This window comes from Carcharodon carcharias, chromosome 9 (assembly GCF_017639515.1).
Source record: "Carcharodon carcharias isolate sCarCar2 chromosome 9, sCarCar2.pri, whole genome shotgun sequence".
Lineage (NCBI taxonomy): Eukaryota > Metazoa > Chordata > Chondrichthyes > Lamniformes > Lamnidae > Carcharodon > Carcharodon carcharias.
The window spans coordinates 20,602,274-20,621,653 of NC_054475.1; the positions used below are offsets into that span (position 1 = coordinate 20,602,274).

The 19,380-nt window shown below is 43.3% G+C and overlaps 1 protein-coding gene across 1 annotated transcript in view; it reads left to right on the forward strand.

The window, feature by feature from the left end:
• The window catches only part of LOC121282385 (acidic mammalian chitinase-like), a 65,057-nt gene that overhangs the window by 6,945 nt on the left and 38,732 nt on the right, over positions 1 to 19,380 (forward strand). Inside the window, exons 2-4 of the mRNA XM_041196104.1 lie at positions 2,059 to 2,091; positions 2,180 to 2,384; positions 12,173 to 12,223. Of these exons, the coding sequence (XP_041052038.1) occupies positions 2,059 to 2,091; positions 2,180 to 2,384; positions 12,173 to 12,223 (289 nt within the window). The remainder of the gene's footprint in view (positions 1 to 2,058; positions 2,092 to 2,179; positions 2,385 to 12,172; positions 12,224 to 19,380) is intronic.

Genomic DNA, 19,380 nt, shown 5'->3' on the forward strand with positions numbered 1-19,380 from the left:
TTTCTGCCTCTTTAGATCTACAGAATTCAGGTGCTTGATCTCCCCCACAATGGTACCACTTTAACTTCTTGATTACTGGTGAGCTGCTTCCAGTGTTTCTTTGTAGTTTCCTAGCGGTAGCCTCCCTGATCTTCGTGCACGCCTGACAGCAGGTTCCCGTTCTAGCTGCAGAACGGCACAATGTTGCACAGTCTGCAAAGCCTGCAAATCCCTCTCAGCACCCTCCATTACTAGTGCTATCACCATGGTGCGCTTCAGGTCTATCTCAACTTCTGCAAGCAAACAGTGCTGAATGGCTTCGTCGTTTATGCCACAAAACAAACTATCTTGCAACAGTCGTTTAAAGTATCACCGGAGTCACAGGGCAGAATTTTGGCTCAGCGGCAGGTAGGCAGCCAACCCCTGCCACTGAAACGGGCCCACCGCTATCTTGAGTGGGCGGGCAAATTAAGACCCGCCCAGCAGCCTGCCCAAAGGAAGCGCTATGTTTCCTGACAGGTAGTAAAAGTCAAAAAATAGAGAAATATTAAAATTATTAACATGTCCCCCTCATGTGACAATGTCACACAAGATGGGACATGTTAATAAGAAACACAAAGTTTATTAAATTTTTAAAGAACGGACATGAAATTTCATCCCGCCACTGGATGAAGTTTCATGAATAATCTGGAGCCTGCTGGGGCTCCTGGCCTGCCCGCCAGCCTTAAGCTTGGATGGGCAGGGTCTTTAACAAGGTTAATTAGCCTGTCAATGGCCTTAATCGGCCATTGACAGGTCAGCAGGCGGACAGCTGATTTCGCTGTCCGCCCGCCTTCCTGAAGATTTAAATGGACCAGGATGACCTCGGGGGTTCCTCCCGACGTCATCCCACATCATTTTCCCCTCGGCGAGCGGACCCTGCCCCCAAATCGCCAAGGGAAAAATTCTGCAGGCAGTGCTCCATTAACTGTTTTGACTTCACAATGTATGTTGCGATTGACTTACCAGGGGCCTTTACTCGAGAGTTAAAGTTGAATGTCTACTGACGGTTTAGGCTGAAAATGTCCTTTCACGAGGTCTATTAACTCAGTGAAGGATCTGGAATTTGGCACGTTTGGAGCCTTCAGGCTATGGATTAGGCTATACGTTTTGCTCCGGCAAACACTTAGAAGAATTGCCTTCTGTTTCGCCTCCATCGCTATTTCGTTAGCTACAAAGTAGAAACCTAATTACTCAATGTATTGACTCCAGTCCTCAACGAATGAGTCGTACTGGTTAATTCTGCCAAAGAGAGGCATTGTTGGTGAGTATACTTCTTTTCCAGCTCCCCTTAAAATATTGGAATTCTTACAGTCGCATGGCAAGGTGCTGCGTGGGCGCTATTTATCCTCATCGTCAATTGTGATATACTTGGAATGCAGGGATAGTTTCTCGTAAGAAACAGTAAACTTTATTAACAGACTCCAGATGAGGCTACATGCTTGTTCCAAGGCCAAGGCTAAAAAGCTCCACCCCTAACATTCCCCACGCTTAGGGCTGATTCATCTATACAGTCACTTGATCTCCTTATCAGTAAGAAATGGTTTAATTTACAATCATTACAGCTCATAAGGGGCAAGGTCAAATATTAGTTCTGCTGCAGAGGACAGAGATTCAGACTGAGGGACCATTCTAATATAGCTTGCACACACTGTTGTGGAGCATGGAGGAAATTAGTTCCAAGGCTTGGAACAGAGCCTGGACACCATTCTCCAATAATTAAATTTCTCAAAATCACAATGGAACCCACCATTTTCAGCCTCTTGTGACAGCTCTAAGCAGCCTTCATGGCAGCACAAACTACTGCCTTGGAAGCTTGTAGGGCTACTAAGGGGAGGGCAAACAAGTGGTTGCTATTTACTAGAAGGTATCTATCCTCTTTACCCAATGCATGCTAATGAACTGTAAATTTAGTTCATGAGATGGCACTTTTTCTGGTCAAACACTACAATAAATCTTCTATAATTTAAAAATATATTGTATTCTACACTAGAGAATGAATCACCACTTTAAATAAATTTGTTTCCCAATTTTTTCTAGTGGTGTTCATCCTGCTGTCCCAGGTACAATTGGGTAAGTCACAGTATTAATGTCAACTAATCCTTGAACAAAGTTGGAAGATAAGTAGTTTTCTTACTATTCATTATTTTCTATTTCTTAGGCACTACCTACAAACTGATTTGTTATTTCACAAACTGGGCCCAGCACAGACCAGGAATAGGGAAATTCATGCCAGAAAACATCCCCCCTTGCCTGTGCACCCATCTAATCTACGCATTTGCTATCATTGATAACAGCCGCAAGATTGCAATTAAGGAAAAGAATGATGAAGCTCTTTATGTATCATTTAATGCTCTCAAGAGAAAGTGAGTACACATATATTTCTCACCAGTTCAATCATGTACTGTAATTTTTCCCTATAATTCACATGCATTATATGCAAAATCTAAATCTTACTCCACCACCTTGCTGCAACTTTCTCTGCTTGGAAAGGTACTGACCGTGATCATGTTTTTTAGTATAGTTTACAAATGCTGCAGACCATCAGTACATTACCTAATTGTCCAATCTTCACATCCAATTCCATATAGTGACTCACTAATTGACTGTTAAATGGGTAGCTAATCGCAATTCTAATCCTTTTCCCACAGCATGTCCACGTTCATACATTTTCCAGCGAGAGCTATTAGGAGAAATTAGGAGATGGAATCTGGTCCACTTGTTTCCCCCCACTGCCCCTCCCACCACCCCCGCCCACCCCAGCCCCCTGGCCCCCTTCCTACTCCAAGGAAGATGAGATCAATTGAACTGTTCCAAATGCTGTCCCAGCTAAGATCAGGTAATGCTGCACAGAACAGGAATCACCACAGGCACCTCATGTTATGTTTGACTTTAAACATTTCTTAATGAAATTCACCGTTATCATTAAATGTAATTTATGTTGACATCTCACAAACTAATGACAAAAAGTCCAAAGGCTACAAGGGTGAAGTTGTTCCTAGATCCAGTTTTGAGTAGTGAAGCAGATCAGGTAAATATCGACGAACACCATTGGGCTTTCTACCTCAAAATGGTCAGATGTAAGATCAGAAAGGGAAAAAATCCATGCAAAATCTAGAACATCTAGTTTGGATTTGGGCAGATTTTAGAAAGATCAAGAGCAAGTCTGCCTTATTTTAACTCAGCAGGAAAATTGTTTGGATGTACTCGGTGCCTCACTGCAATTGTAACTAGAAAAATTGGAAATCCCACACTACTACACTAACTTATATTGATGTAGCACTTTTAACATAGTAAAACATACCAAGGCATTTCACAGTAGCATTACTCGAAGAAGATTTGACACCAAACCACATAAGGAGATATTAGTGCAGATGACCATAGAGATAGATTTTAAGGAGAGAGAGAGAGAGAGAGGTTTAGAGAAGAAATTCCAGAGCTTAAGGCTTTGCAGCTGAAGGCATGGTTACCAGTGGTGGGGCAATTGAAATCAGGAATGCTCGAGAGGCAAAATTAGAGGAGCACAGATATCTCGGAGGGTTTCAGCCTGTTTCTGCCCCACTGAACTTATTTCTTCCTATCTTGACTCTGTTTTCTCTCCTCTAATCCAGTCTCTTCCCACCTACATTCATGATTCTCCTCTTGCCCTACATTATTTCAACAATTTCCAGTTTGTTGACCCTAACCACCTCTTCTTCACTATGGACATCCGATCCCCACCAGAATGGTCTGATGACTCTCTATTTCTTCCTGAAAAGTCCCCATCCACCACCACCCTCCTCCACCTGGCTGAGCTTGTTCACTCATTGAACAATTTCTCTTTTAACTTGCCTCACTTCCCCCAAATAAAAGGCGTGGCAATGCATACCTGCATGGGCCCTAGTTATGCCTGTCTTTTCATGGAGTATGTGGAACACTCCTGGTTCCAGTCCTATTCAGGTTTTCCAGTATATCGATGACTATATGGATGCTGCTTCCTGCTCTTGTCCAGAACAGGAAAAATTAATCAATAACAAAAACAGAATTACCTGGAAAAACTCAGCAGGTCTGGCAGCATCGGCGGAGAAGAAAAGAGTTGACGTTTCAAGTCCTCATGACCCTTCGACAGAACTTGAGTTCGAGTCCAAGAAAGAGTTGAAATATAAGCTGGTTTAAGCTGTGTGGGGGGGGAGAGAGAGAGGGAGAGAAGTGGAGGGGGTTGGTGTGGTTGTAGGGACAAACAAGCAGTGATAGAAGCAGATCATCAAAAGATGTCACAAACAACAGAACAAAAGAACACATAGGTGTTAAAGTTGGTGATATTATCTAAACGAATGTGCTAATTAAGAATGGATGGTAGGGCACTCAAGGTATAGCTCTAGTGGGGGTGGGGAGAGCATAAAAGATTTAAAAATATTTTAAAATAATGGAAATGGGTGGGAAAAGAAAAATCTATATAATTTATTGGAAAAAATCAAAAGGAAGGGGGAAACAGAAAGGGGGTGGGGATGGAGGAGGGAGCTCAAGACCTAAAGTTGTTGAATTCAATATTCAGTCCAGAAGGCTGTAAAGTCCCTAGTTGGAAGATGAGGTGTTGTTCCTCCAGTTTGTGTTGGGCTTCACTGGAACAATGCAGCAAGCCAAGGACAGACATGTGGGCAAGAGAGCAGGGTGGAGTGTTAAAATGGCAAGCGACAGGGAGGTTTGGGTCATTCTTGCGGACAGACCGCAGGTGTTCTGCAAAGCGGTCGCCCAGTTTACGCTTGGTCTCTCCAATGTAGAGGAGACCACATTGGGAGCAACGAATGCAGTAGACTAAGTTGGGGGAAATGCAAGTGAAATGCTGCTTCACTTGAAAGGAGTGTTTGGGCCCTTGGACGGTGAGGAGAGAGGAAGTGAAGGGGCAGGTGTTGCATCTTTTGTGTGGGCATGGGATGGTGCCATAGGAGGGGGTTGAGGAGTAGGGGGTGATGGAGGATTCGCCAGGATGTCCCGGAGGGAGCGATCCCTACGGAATGCCGATAGTGGGGGTGAAGGGAAGATGTGTTTGGTGGTGGCATCATGCTGGAGTTGGCGGAAATGGCGGAGGATGATCCTTTGAATGCGGAGGCTGGTGGGGTGATAAGTGAGGACAAGGGGGACTCTATCATGTTTCTGGGAGGGAGGAGAAGGCATGAGGGCGGATGCACGGGAGATGGGCCGGACACGGTTGAGGGCCCTGTCAACGACCTTTATCAATTTTGCTTCCAGTTTCCACCCTTCTCTCACCTTCACCTGGTCCATATCTAACACTTCCCTTCCTTTACTTCTCTGTTTCTGGGGATAGAATGTTTACTAATACTCATTACAAGGCCACCGACTCCCACAGCTGTCTCAACTGCACTTCCTCAAACCCTGCTTCTGTGTAAGGACTCCATTCCATTTTCCCACTTTCTCTGTTTCCATCGCATCTGTTCTGATGATTCTATCTTCCTTGCTATGCTTCTGACATGTGTTCTTTTTTTCCTCAATCAAGGATTACCCCCGCTGTGATTGGTAGGGCGCCCAACTGTGTCCAACCCATTTCCGCACTTCTGCTCTTCCCTCCCGGAAACACAATAGGGTTCCCCTTGTCCTCACTTTCCACCCCACCAGCCTCCATATTCAAAAGACCACCCTCTGACATTTCCATCACCTCCAGCATGATGCCACCATCAAACACCCTTTCTCTCCCCTGTCAGCATTCTGAAGGGACCATTCCCTCTGCGACACCCTGATCCACTTCTCTATCCCCCGACACTTCATTACATTCCCACACGACCTTCTGTACTGCAATCGCAGTAACACCTGCCCCTTTACCCACGCCCTCCTCGCCATCCAAGGCCCCAAATACTCCTTCCAAATGAAGCAGCAATTAACTTGCATTTCTCTTGATTTTGTCTACTATGTTCACTGCTCAAAATGTAACCTCCTCTGCAGTGAGGGGACCAAACGCAGACTGGGTGACTGCTTTGTGGAACATCTCCACTCAGTCTGCAAGCGTGACCCCGACCTTTGGGTGGCTTGCCATTTCAATTCACCATCTTGCTCTCATGCTCATATTTCTGTCCTCGGCCTGCTACAGTGTTCCAGTGAAGCCCAGCTCAAGCTGGAGGAACAACACCTCATCTTCCGATTAGGCACTTTGCAGCCTTCTGGATTCAACACTGAATTCATCAACTTCAGACCGTTAACTATGTCCTCCATTTTGATTTTTTTTGCCAAGTGTCAGTCTATATCTTGCTCTTGCTTTCAGACTGAGCTGACTTTTATTTTCCTTTTAACACTTATCTGGACCTATGCTTTGTTTCCTTACCACAACCATTACCATTCCCTTTGCCTTATTAAACAAGACATCTTTGATATTTAATCTCCCCTGCCCTCAAACCCATCCCTGACCTTCCCTTTTGTCCCACCTGATGCTCCCCAATTTTTCAGCAGCATAAAACCCGCCACGTTTCTATCTCTCTTCAATTCCGAAGAAGAGTCATATTGGACTCAGCACATTGACTCTGTTTCTCTCTCCACAGATGCTGCCTTACGTGCTGAGTTTTTCCAGAACTTTCTGTTTTTATCATGGGCTGCAGGGCTGGAGGAGATTGCTGAGATACTGAGGGGTGAGACCAGGGAGGGATTTGAAAACAATGATGAGAATTTCAAAATCAAGGTGTTACTTAACTGAGAGGCAATGTAGTTCAGAGAGCACAGGGGTGATAAGTGAATGGGACTTCATGCAAGTTAGGATGGGGACAGTAGAGTTTTGGATGATTTGAAGTTTACAAAGGGTAGAAAATGTGAAACCATCCAGGAGTGTGCTGCAATAGTCAAACCTAGAGGAAAGAAAGCGTGCATGAGGGCTTCAGCAGCAGATGAGATGAGACAGAGTTGAACTCGGGTGACGTTACAGAGACGGAAATAGGCAACCTCACTGATAGCAGGAAGACTTGGCTGGACGCTCGCTTTGGGGTCAAAAGTTACAAAGTAGCGAACAGATAGCTGCCAGAGTGATAAAGTTGATGGGCTAGTGGACAAAGGCCTGAATTTTTCGCTCGTCAGGCACGCGCGATCGGCAGGGTCGGGAACGGACAGGAAACAGGCCCCTGACCATCATTTCACGCTGGCTGGGACAACTAATGGCCAGCCAGCGTGAAACGCGCCTGGAGAAAGGCTCAGCACTGCCTGTGGGGGCGGGAAGAGGGCGGGCGCTAACATCACTGCATGTGCTGGTGAGTGCCTCCACCGAGCTCCCTGAAGGCAGATAGCTCCACCGAATAAACGAAGCAACAAAAAAATGCTGTAAATAAGTCCATGCAACACAGTCAAGCATCTGAAAGCAAACCTCATTGCAAAAACAATCCCCAGATATCTCTTTTTATTTTATTGCCCCACGGAGATTTCATCCCGCCCTGGATCGAGGTTTGAGCAAAAATATAAAGCCCGCCTGGCCGATTGGCCCGTCCGCCAACCGTAAAAGCGGATGGGCCACGAAAAACCACTTTCAATTCCTCCTTAATGGGCTCAATTGCCCGTTTAATTGTCAGCGGGCATGCTTCCAGCTTCCACGCTCACCCACCAACCTGAAGATCGCTCGCATGCAACACTCGCCTGACATCATCTCGTGTGTGCCCGTCCACGAGGCCTAAAATTCTGCTCAACGTTTCTGGTGGGGACTGAAGGTGATGGCTTCAATCTTCCCAATATTTAGAGGAAGCTTCTGCTGATCTAGAACTGGATGTCGGACAGCAGTGTGACAATGTAGAGGCAGCGGAAGAATCAAAAGAGGCGGTGGTGAGGTAGAGCTGTACATGCGGGGAATGTTGGTTTTCTGAGGAGAGAGTGATGACAGCAATTTGAAAGAGGAGATGGTAGATGGGGAAAGAAAACCATTAATAATATAAATAGAAAATGGGGGAGATAGAAACATAGTTAACATTTCATTGGTTTCTCTCTCCATAGTTGCAGCCAGTGAGCATTTTCTGTTTTTATTTCAGATTTTCAGCATCCTCAGCATTTTGTTTTTGAACTGTTAACAATATCAGCTAACATGGGAGCCGAGAAGGGAAGCTGGGTCGTCAGCAACTTAATGAGATTAGGATGAAAGGAGAAGAAGGTTGGTCTAATGGACGACGTGAGCTTGGAGATGGCATGAGGGGAGATAGGAGAGAAACTAGAAAAAGATGCGAGTTCAGGACTAGGGCGGTGGGGGGAGCAGGGGGATCTTTTGAGGAAGTTTGGCCCTGTGGGTAAGAAGAAGGCAGGGAAATGGCAGAGACTGATCATATGGTCTCAAACTTAATGATTAAGTCCATGCACTCCTCATATTTGTAACTGGAGGTGGGGGCAAAGGAGACTCGGGAGAAGGGTTTAAGAAGATGGTTTACAGTAGAGAAAAGAAGTTGGGAGTTACCTTTGGATTCCAGGATGATCCTGGAACAGTGACCAGTTTTGAAGACAAGACATTCAATAATACTGATGCTCAGCATCTGCTGGTCTCTGTGAAGTGTCTGGAGAGATGTCACCACATCAAAGGCACTACAAAAGCACATAATATTGTCACTGTATATTTGATCATATGGAAATTTTGGGGAAATTACATGAGGAGATACATAACTAACGCAGCCATGCAAAATGCAAGCAGCACATAAAACAAGATCTCAACCTTATCAAAATAAATGATTAGAAGATTGTTGTTTAAACATTCATCAAGTACCAGGAACTAGCTGAAAGACTTAAGGTTCTAAATGGAAGAGAGTTTATTGTCTTAAAACAAGTGGAAACATTGTGTGACTTTTCTGATGCCAGGACAATAGGAACCTGATGCACTGGAAGGGGTTGCACATTCATTTAGTTACATATTCTCATAAAAAGGATCTTGAAATGCAAATGAGTTACTTGACAACACCTCAATGCAGGACCCATGTAGGCCCCAAAATTCCAAAACTGGAACAGAACCATCATTTGCAGGCATGTTGAAACTTTGCACAACGATTAATTTCCAAACTAGGACGTTCAATTACTACACTAACTTCATAATATTGTGACCTAGGGATCACACTTTATGAATATTAAGTTTCTTTGTTGACTGCGTCAACAATGCCCCCATTAGAGTAACTTTTTTTTCATTTATTCACAGAATGTAGGTATTGCTGGCAAGGCCAGCATTTATTTCCCATCCCTAAATTGCCCCTGAGAAGATGATGGTGAGTCACATTCTTGAACTGCTGCAGAAATTGTGGTGTAGTGTAGGAATACCCACACTGACTTGCTCATAGTGGCTTGATACAAATGAGTGGTTTGCCAGGCCATTTAAGAGGAGAGTTAAGAGTCAACCACATTCCAGTGGGTCTGGATTCATATATAGGCCCGACCAGAGATTTCCTTTCCCAAAGACATAAATGATTTTATGGCAATCTGGTCATTTCATTTATAAAAACAAAAAAACTGCGGATGCTGGAAATCCAAAACAAAAACAGAATTACCTGGAAAAACTCAGCAGGTCTGGCAGCATCGGCGGAGAAGAAGAGTTGACATTTCGAGTCCTCATGACCCATTGTTGTTGACATCTTTTGATGATCTGCTTCTATCACTGCTTGTTTGTCCCTACAACCACACCCCCCCTCCACTTCTCTCTCTCTCTCTCTCTCTCTCTCTCCCCCCCCCCACCCCCACCACCCCCACACCTTAAAACAGCTTATATTTCAACTCTTTCTTGGACTCGAACTCAAGTTCTGTCGAAGGGTCATGAGGACTCGAAACGTCAACTCTTTTCTTCTCCGCCGATGCTGCCAGACTTGCTGAGTTTTTCCAGGTAATTCTGTTTTTGTTTTGGTCATTTCATTTTACTGATTCTAGCTTTTATTTCTGTGTTTACTTAATTATCTAAGTTTAAATTCTTCAGCAGCCTGGTGAGATTTGAACTCATTAGTCCTGGTTTCTGGATTAATTGTCCAGTAACGTAACCATTAAGCTACCAACCCCCTAAAATTGGCAAAGAGATTTTATATGCACATATATGGCACATGTATATACATTACATAATTTTAAGACCAATGTCATTCGTGAGAACAAAACAAAGACTTTTATAATGCACCAGTCAATCTCACATGGTGTTGCAGACAAAGTGTGGGGATGGGGTAATTTTGACTTTGGCTGACGGTGTAAAATGCACAATATCAATTCAGCCAATTGACTTTGTTGGAAATGGAAATCAGGAATGATGTATAACGAGCACGTGAATCTACATTACCGTTTTAAACTATCGCCCAGAGTCAAAATTAGCCCTGACCAAAGTGTTTGTGTGAAGAGAGATTGGAGGATGGGGAATAATTAGCCAATGACACACAGGTGTAATTTTGTCATTTTTATATGATACTTTGATTTTATATTATTACTTTTAGTTAAGTAGCAAAACTTACAGCAGAATGCGAAGCAGAAAATAAAGTTAGTCGTAGTATAGGAGATTCTCGAACTCCCAAGTTATATTATTGACAGTATTGAGGTTACAGTGCCACCACTGGAAGGAGTCTGTAATACCAACTTGCAAAGGTAGTTCCATTATAAATGTGGACATAGAAATTTATATTATGTCTGACACAAAGCTATGTGTAAAATACAACAACAGGGAGTGTATATAACAAAGAGGTGCATGTAAGATTTTTTATGTAAAAAAATTGCTGAAGATATCAAAAGATTAGGCATTGCTCATAGATATCAAAAGATGGCAGGAGACTCTAGCAATATATACCAACTACAACTGGCAGGGGAGAGTCATGTCTTCTCCACCCTCCTATTGTAAGGGAGCCAAGGAAGAAGTTTTTTTTAAGTTCCCTTTGTATAGGAGTTTTGGACCTAGATCCCACTGTTGGATGTGGCTTCAGGCATCTGACTCAGTTTATTTGGTGTATTAGCCTTTGGGGAAACGTTATATCTCCAGTGCATCAGTTAAGCAGAAGCCAGAACACAGAGAGTCCCACCCCGCTTGTTGGCATTTCCCTTATAAACTTCAGGCAGAAGTTCTGTGTCTTACAGTGCCAACTGGAATCTCCCAGAACTTATGGAGAACTAGAGCAACATAATCTCCACCATTTTCCATGGCATTCTGCTGATCTCCCATTGGAGTTGGCTGGCAGACCAGTGGAAGCCCTTTGTGGAAAATCCTAATGGTTTTGTTCAAATGACTGACTACATTCATTATGAGGTTGGAAATACATCCCAGTTGCAGTTTCAGTGTATAAGAAATATCTTATAAGCTTTACTAAGGGAACAGATTTTGCCAACAGAACTAACATTCTGATAAACAGATTTCCAGCATCCGCAGTATTTTGCTTTTATCTCATTATTTTATGTTTTTGTATTTTCCAATGGCGCAGGGTGCTGAAAAATAGCCTGACAACTGTCATGACAGGAAATGTAATAAAAAGGGTTTGGAGGTGAAGATATTTGCTTTTCATGTTTACTTCAGGATGCAAAAGTAGGCTAGAGAGACTGGTCTTTTTTAAAGGTGGTCAACCTCAACAATACAAGGAGGATAAAATGATTCATTTAACATGACTGCTAGTTACATTGATGTAGATTTGAGCTTGACCTCTTGGTCTCTGTTCTCACAACAGGTCAAAGCATCAATCCATTTTTTGTTTTCCTTTGTCTTTTATCTCATAAAAAGTAATGTTCTGTGCTTTTAGCAAGTTCAAATGGGTGAATGATAAATGAACATATGACTTAGGAGCAGGTGCAGGCCAAATGGCCTAACTCGTATGTTCGTATATCATTCACCCATTTGAACATGATAAAAGCAAAGAACATTTCTTTTTATGAGGTAAAAGACAAAGGAAAACAAAAAATTAGAAGACACATGTTTATTGCAGTAAAATACATGAGTGCATGGACTGAGTTGGTGCATCACAGGGCAGTGAAATGTTATAAAACACAAATAATTTATTAGGAATCATTGATTCAGAATGGTTATACTTTCTCGCACTGGAGTAAAGTAACGGCTTAATAAATGGAGAACAAAGTGGAATGACTTCCTCCCAGAGGATTATATCAGCTACTTATGAAACATCTTTCACTCACTAAAGGTTAACTCTGCTTCCAAGATTGTGATATTCAACTTAGTCATTAAAATGAGACATTGATCATGTTTTGCTTTTCCTATCAGGAATCCTAACTTGAAGACACTCTTGGCTGTAGGAGGATTTAATCCACAAAGGTAATGTCTAGCACAGATATAAACAGGGAATGAACTAGATGTAAATGTGTATGTTTTTTTCCATGGTCCAAGACATCATCTGTTTATGATCAGGAGGGTCAGCAATTAACAGATCAAACAGATTATCAACTTGCGTTTTTTTGTGCTGAGAATGTTTTGGTCCCTGCTATCAACCATGGTCCACAAAGGAGCATAGGGACCTCTCTCCATTAGAGAGAGACAATTGGTTACATAGCTTAAGCACCACTCCACATCAAACATGGGGAAAGATAAGAAGGCAGGCCCCCATGAGCTACCACAGCAGGTACAGGAACCCATGCCTTTGGCATTATTCTGCTCCACACTTTAACCATTTAGCCAACTGGGCTAACCAATCCCATGTCACATAGATTATGCCAATTGGACTGCAGTGCTGGAAAGCAAAGGGAAGGAGGGAGATGAGTTTGTAAGTTAATGGCTGAGAATTTGCTTGGAGCTAGCACTAATTGACCTGCTGAAACTTCAGCCAATGTGTGACAGGGCCCCCGTTTATGCACATTAAGGGAGATTCTACCGCACTTTAAATGGTAGGAGGAGGAGCCCAGTGGAAATTCCCAGCCATAGGGCCTGAATCACATTGGTGAGACCTGCAGCAGAATACCGATTTTGAACAGTATAATTGAACAGGCTTTGGTTAATTTATAAATGCCCAATTGTTATGCAGAGTCAAAATGCATTTCCTATTATTCTTCATCACATTAAATATTCAGCAATTTTGTAAAGTATTAATTAATAGACAGTTTACATCTCATTATATTCTCCAATGGATTTTATATACTTGGCAATATAATTTCAAGAAAATTAAATACATTACTAGAGGTCATAATGACTTTTGAAAATTCGCATCCATATTAAATGTTCTTATTCTTTGCGCACCTACATACACTGCTCACTCACTGCAATAACTTAATAACTAACTGCAATATACTGTGTCATAGACCAGTCTCTTTGTTCAAACACTTAACTATTTTTCAGGATATGCTACGTTTACCAGGCACTAATAGACTGAAGCTTTAAATCAAAGAAATGTAAGCTCCTGTAGCAAAGGTATCCTAGAAAAGTGTTTTGCATGAAGATTGGTTGAGTTTGAGTCAGTTATGGTTGGTTTGACGTTCAGTCTTCAAAAATAAATATCTCACAAATTGTTGCTATGAGAAAGCCTAGCTCATTAGGAACTCTTAGGGCTGGATTTTAGCGTCGGCAAGCGGGGGCGGGGCCCGCTTGCCGACGCATAAAATGACGCGTGGTGACGTTGGGCGGAACTCCCGATGTCATCCCGCCCCATTTAAATTTTCAGGAAGGCGGGGGCGCAGCAAAATCAGCTGCATGTCCGCCGACCTGTCAGTGGCCAATTGAGGCCATTGACAGATCAATTAAAGTCATTAGTGGACCTGCCCGTCCAAACATAAGGTTGGCGGACAAGCCAGGAGCCCCGGCGGGAAGTAGAAAAAACATGAAAGCTCATCCACAGGCAGGATGAGGTTTCTTGTGGGGTTTTAAAAATTTTAATTAAGTTTTTTGGATGTTATGAACATGTCCCAACTCATGTGACATTGTCACATGAGGGGACATGTAAGGGGAAAATTTTTTTCCATCTTTATAATATTTTTGAAAGTAGAGGCGAGCTCCCTGAGGCAGCACTTAGCCTCAGGGAGATGAGAGAGCTCTTCCGTGCGCATGCACGAAGAGCGCATTCTCGGGTTTAGGGATTCCCCCCACCCACACAGGGAGTGCATAGTGCTTACGTGTGGACATCACACTGGGCAGGCGTTAATTGGCCCTGCCCATGTAAAATGGCACCACATCTCCAATCGGGGGCACCGATCGGAAGTGTACCCACACGCACCCGCCCATCAACTCCCCGCCCACCCCCCCCCCCCCCCCCCCCCCCACCCACCGCCCGATGGGGGAGAAAAGTTCCAAGATTTGTAGCAGAAGGGAAATAAAGTCATGGAACTGAAACTTCAAATATAGATGAAATAAAAAATGCTAATCTTCACTTTGGTTACTATCACATAAAGGAAAAGTACCTATTACAAATTGAGGCCTGGAATGCATTTTAAGTTCAGTGATGCCAGTTCCTCCTGTATGCCATCTGGGTTTCTTACTCACTCGGAGATGTCCATTGTGACTTGCACCATGTATTCCTGCCTTTCCTTCGTTAATTTCTGCAAAGGCAGATGGAGTAAACACTTGAGTTGAGACTTGTTATGAATCATTAGCTGCTTTATTTCACACTGCCTAAACAAACAGAGCAACAGTTCTGAAGAAATTCTTATTTTTAATCAATATCTGTCTTTGCATGACACCACAAAATAATAAATGTACTTGGCTTTTAATTTTCACCCACTTTCTACTCCCTCTCTGCCTCACAGCTTCCAGTATCAGAATCCTGACTATCTGCCTTTTTTTCACTTTTCTGTTTTATCTCTCAACTTTCATGATCAGAAAAGATTCAAAGACCTTACAATAGAATTGTTTATTGTTTAAATCATGGGTATTAATGATCATTTACCCTTTAATAAAAACTTGAGACTGCCCCTTGCTTTGAAAAATCAATTAAAGGTGACTTCTCTTTCAAAATCCTTTCTGTGAAAAAGTAGTAAAAATTAAAACAGAAAATGCTGGAAAAACTCAGCAGGTCGGGGAGCATCTGTAGAGAGAGAAACAGAGATAAAGGGCAGAATTTTGCCCTTGGATGGTGGGCGGGCCCCACCGGCTTGGCGGCAGGCAGAAAGCCAACCCCCGTCACCGAAACGGGTCCTGCTGCCGTTTTGAGTGGGCGGGCCAATTATGGCCCTGCCCAGCGACCTGCCCGACAGCTATATGCTTCCTGTGCGGGGCGGGGGGAGGGATTCCCCATCTGTCAAAGTGCACACTGCTCCCTGAGGCAAAGTCCTGTCTCAGGGAGATTAGTGACAGGTAAGAAAAGTCAATAAATAGAAAAATATTATAATTATTAACGTCCCCCTCATGTGACAATGTCACACGAGATGGTACATGTTAATAAAAATGACGTAAACTTGATTAGACTTTTTAAAAACGGACATGAAACTCCATCCCGCCAGTGGATGAGGTTTCATGTATTATCAGAAGCCCACTGGGGCTCCTGGCCTGCCCACCAGCCTTAAGGTTGGACGGGCAGGTCTTTAATTATCTTAATTAGCCTGTCAATGGCCTTAATTGGCCATTGACAGTCGGCGGGCAGACAGCTGATTTCGCTGTCCGCCCGCCTTCCTGAAAATTTAAAGGGACCGGGATGATGTCGTGGGTTCCTCCCGACGCCATCCCGTGTCATTTTCCCGTCAGCGAGCAGGCTCCTCCCCCAAATCGCCAACAGGAAAATTCAGGCCAACGTTTCTCATCTATATGATTCTTCTTCAGAGCTAAAAGTAAATGCTGAAATGTGACAATCCTTGGCAAAAAATGAGCAATAAATGTATTTGTCATTATGACCTCCGGTAACTTGGAATTAAGTTTATGACATCCATCGGAGAATATGCATGAAATGTAAATGTAAGAAGATTTGAATTTGACAGCCAGATTTCTGGTTTTCAATCCTTTTATTGTGTTTGACGAAGCCTTTGACTGGCCCAGTGCCTCTAAGCAATAGGCATACAGAGATATAAATTATATAACCGTTTTCCTCTGGACAGGGACATAACCTTCATCAATCTTTTCAATCCTGATTCTCTCAACAAATTGTTATGGATAACTGAAGTCATTACAGGCCTTTAGTCACGTGTGCTGGCCTTGCTGGTTGATTAGGACTTGACGACTATTATTGTGAACAGGACCCTTCCCCAGAAATGAAATAGTTCTCAACAAACTGTTTATCATCTAAGCATTGTAATTAATCATCCCCAATTCATTGTCACGTTTCCTTAACTCAAGACTGTCCCTATCCATCATGTTTTACTATGAGGCCATAAAAAGAAGTCAACAGGCATGAATCACACAACCTGCACTTTCAGCAGAAGCTAAACAGCACGGTCAGCTAAATTTTACTCTGACACATTAAACCCTAAATTATTCTGGGAATGAACAACTTTCATTTAATTAATTCTAGCTCTGGTATAAATCCACAAGCCATTTGTAAAGTAAATAGAAAGCAAAATCCTTGATCATACAAGATTAAACTAAATTCTAAACTTGACTGTATATGTATACACAATTCAAGTATCTTACAGGCTTGAAAGTATAGTATAGGTTTTATTGAACCCCTAGCTGGTACCTGTTTGGTTGCCACCACTGGCCTATTAACCAACAGTACAATAGTCCGTGGACTTAAATATAAGTGCCAGGAATTTCCTCAGGGTTTCCAACAAAGTTACCACTGCCAAATAAATACCTGGTTAAGATGCAAGTAATAGCTGTATTTGTATAATTATCTACTGCCACAATTAGTGACCTCTTGACCCAATACATTCCTCACTCTTCGATCGTCGTCAAGCTGAAAGCTGGTGCAATGCGGAGTGTAGAACAGTACGTGAAGCGAAGAACCAGGCATATCTTAGAGTGAGAGGTACCAACCTAGTGAAGCTATAACACTAAACTGCTATGAGCAGCAGGCTATACACTGAACTAAGCTGTCCCAGAACTTATAGATCCTCTCAACCCTGATCACATCGAGGTTTGAATGGTAGTGGACAATCGAGAAACTAATGGGAGAAGACTCCATAAACGTTGCCATCCTCAACCCTGGTGGGGCCCAGCAAAAGAAAACAAGGGCCAGAATATAATGCTCGTCAGGCGGGCACGTGCCTGACCCGACCAAGCGTAAAATGACGCACGATGACATCGGAGGAGCGTCCCGACGTCATTACGCACTCACACGATATTTTGGTCAGCAGCGCGCCCGCCGACAATTAAAAGGCCCTTTAAGGCAACTAAAGTTATAATTGAAAGAAATTTTTCACTGCCCGTCCAACCATACGGTTGGCGGGCAGGCGAAAAGGCCAAGGGTCTTTGCATTTTTTAGGAAACTCCATCCACAGGCAGAATGGGGTTTTCCAACTGCAAATATAAGTAAAATATGAATTATAACATTTCATTAATAACATGTCCCTGCTCATGCGACAGATTCACATAAGGGGCGTGTTCTATAACATTTTAAAAATCTTTATTTTTAATGTTTAAATCTCTTCAGCTCCCTGAGGCAGCTCTGTCTCTCAGGGAGCTTTTCCAGCGCGCACCCATGCGCATGCTTGGACTTGGACTTGCGCTCTCGCCCTGCTCCCCGCCTCCCCCCCCACCACCACACAGGCAGTGCTGAGCGCTGCCGTGCACGTTTCATGCTGGGCAAGCCTTAATTGGCCCGCCAGCGTGAAATTGTGGCCCGGCCCCAATCACAGGCGGCGGTTGACTTCCTGACCACCCCCACCGAACCCGCCGACAAGGGAAAAATCCCCCCCCAAGAAATGAGACTCAAGTGCTTGCATGCATCTTCAGCTAAAAGTGTCGAGTGGATATTCCTATTCAACCTCATCCTAATGTCCCCAATATCATATGTGTGAATGTTTACCTATTTCCATGTGACATTAAGAAGCAGCAGAGTGAATTGGACATAGCAATAGCTATGGAACCTTACTACACCCTAGCTGAAGACCTGCACCCCAATCCAAGCAGTTCTAGTACAACCATGACACTGGCATCCATATGGACAATGTGGAAGGATTTTCGTGTATAGGAAAGATAGGATAAATCTAATCTGGCCAATTTCCACTGTAGTAGCTTTTAACTAATCATCAGCAAAGTGATGGAAAAGTCATTGTGATACCCGTTCACCAATGGCTTGCTCACTGATGCTCAGTTTAGGTTCTGCCAGAACCATTCAGCTCCTGACCTAATACCAACTTTGATACCGACATAGATTTAACAACAAATGCTTGGTAAAAGGTGAGAATATCAGCCTTTGACATTGGTGTCATACTCAGTCAGATGTTGCCTCTAAGAAACTTAACATAAGGGAATTTAATGAGGATCAAAAGGAAACCTCTCCATCAGCAAGAATCATATCTGATTCTACGGAAGTTGATCATGACGACCAGAGTCCAACCATTGCAGCTCCACAACATAACTACAGGAGCTTCTTAGATAAGTGTCACAGATCAATCATCTTCACCTGTTCTTTCAATAACTTTCCCTCTATCATAAGGTCAGCTGTCTGGTAATTCACTGACAATTCCATAGTATTCAGCAGTACAGCAACTCATCAAACTTGCCTAGTACTCGCATGGTATCTACCACTAAAAAAGGCAAAAGCAGCTATGTCATAGGAACTCCATCACATCCAAGTTCCTCTCCAAGTGCCACACCATCCTGATCATATATTTATCACTAAAAACTCAGCAGGTCTGGCAGCATCGGCGGAGAAGAAAAGAGTTGACGTTTCGAGTCCTCATGACCCTTCGACAGAACTTGCGTTCGAGTCCAAGAAAGAGTTGAAATATAAGCTGGTTTAAGGTGTGTGTGTGGGGGGCGGAGAGATAGAGAGACAAAGAGGTGGAGGGGGGGATTGGGGGTGTGGTTGTAGGGACAAGCAAGCAGTGATAGAAGCAGATCATCAAAAGATGTCAACGACAATAGTACAATAGAACACATAGGTGTTAAAATTAAAGTTGGTGATATTATCTAAACGAATGTGCTAATTAAAAATGGATGGTAGGGCACTCAAGGTATAGCTCTAGTGGGTTTTTTTTTATATATATAATGGAAATAGGTGGGAAAAGGAAAATCTTTATAATTGGAAAAAAAAAGGGAAGGGGGAAACAGAAAGGGGGTGGGGATGGGGGAGGGAGCTTACGACCTAAAGTTGTTGAATTCAATATTCAGTCCAGAAGGCTGTAAAGTCCCTAGTCGGAAGATGAGGTGTTGTTCCTCCAGTTTGCGTTGGGCTTCACTGGAACAATGCAGCAAGCCAAGGACAGACATGTGGGCAAGAGAGCAGGGTGGAGTGTTGAAGTGGCAAGCGACAGGGAGGTTTGGGTCATTCTTGCAGACAGACCGCAGGTGTTCTGCAAAGCGGTCGCCCAGTTTACGTTTGGTCTCTCCAATGTAGAGGAGACCACATTGGGAGCAACGGATGCAGTAGACTAAGTTGGGGGAAATGCAAGTGA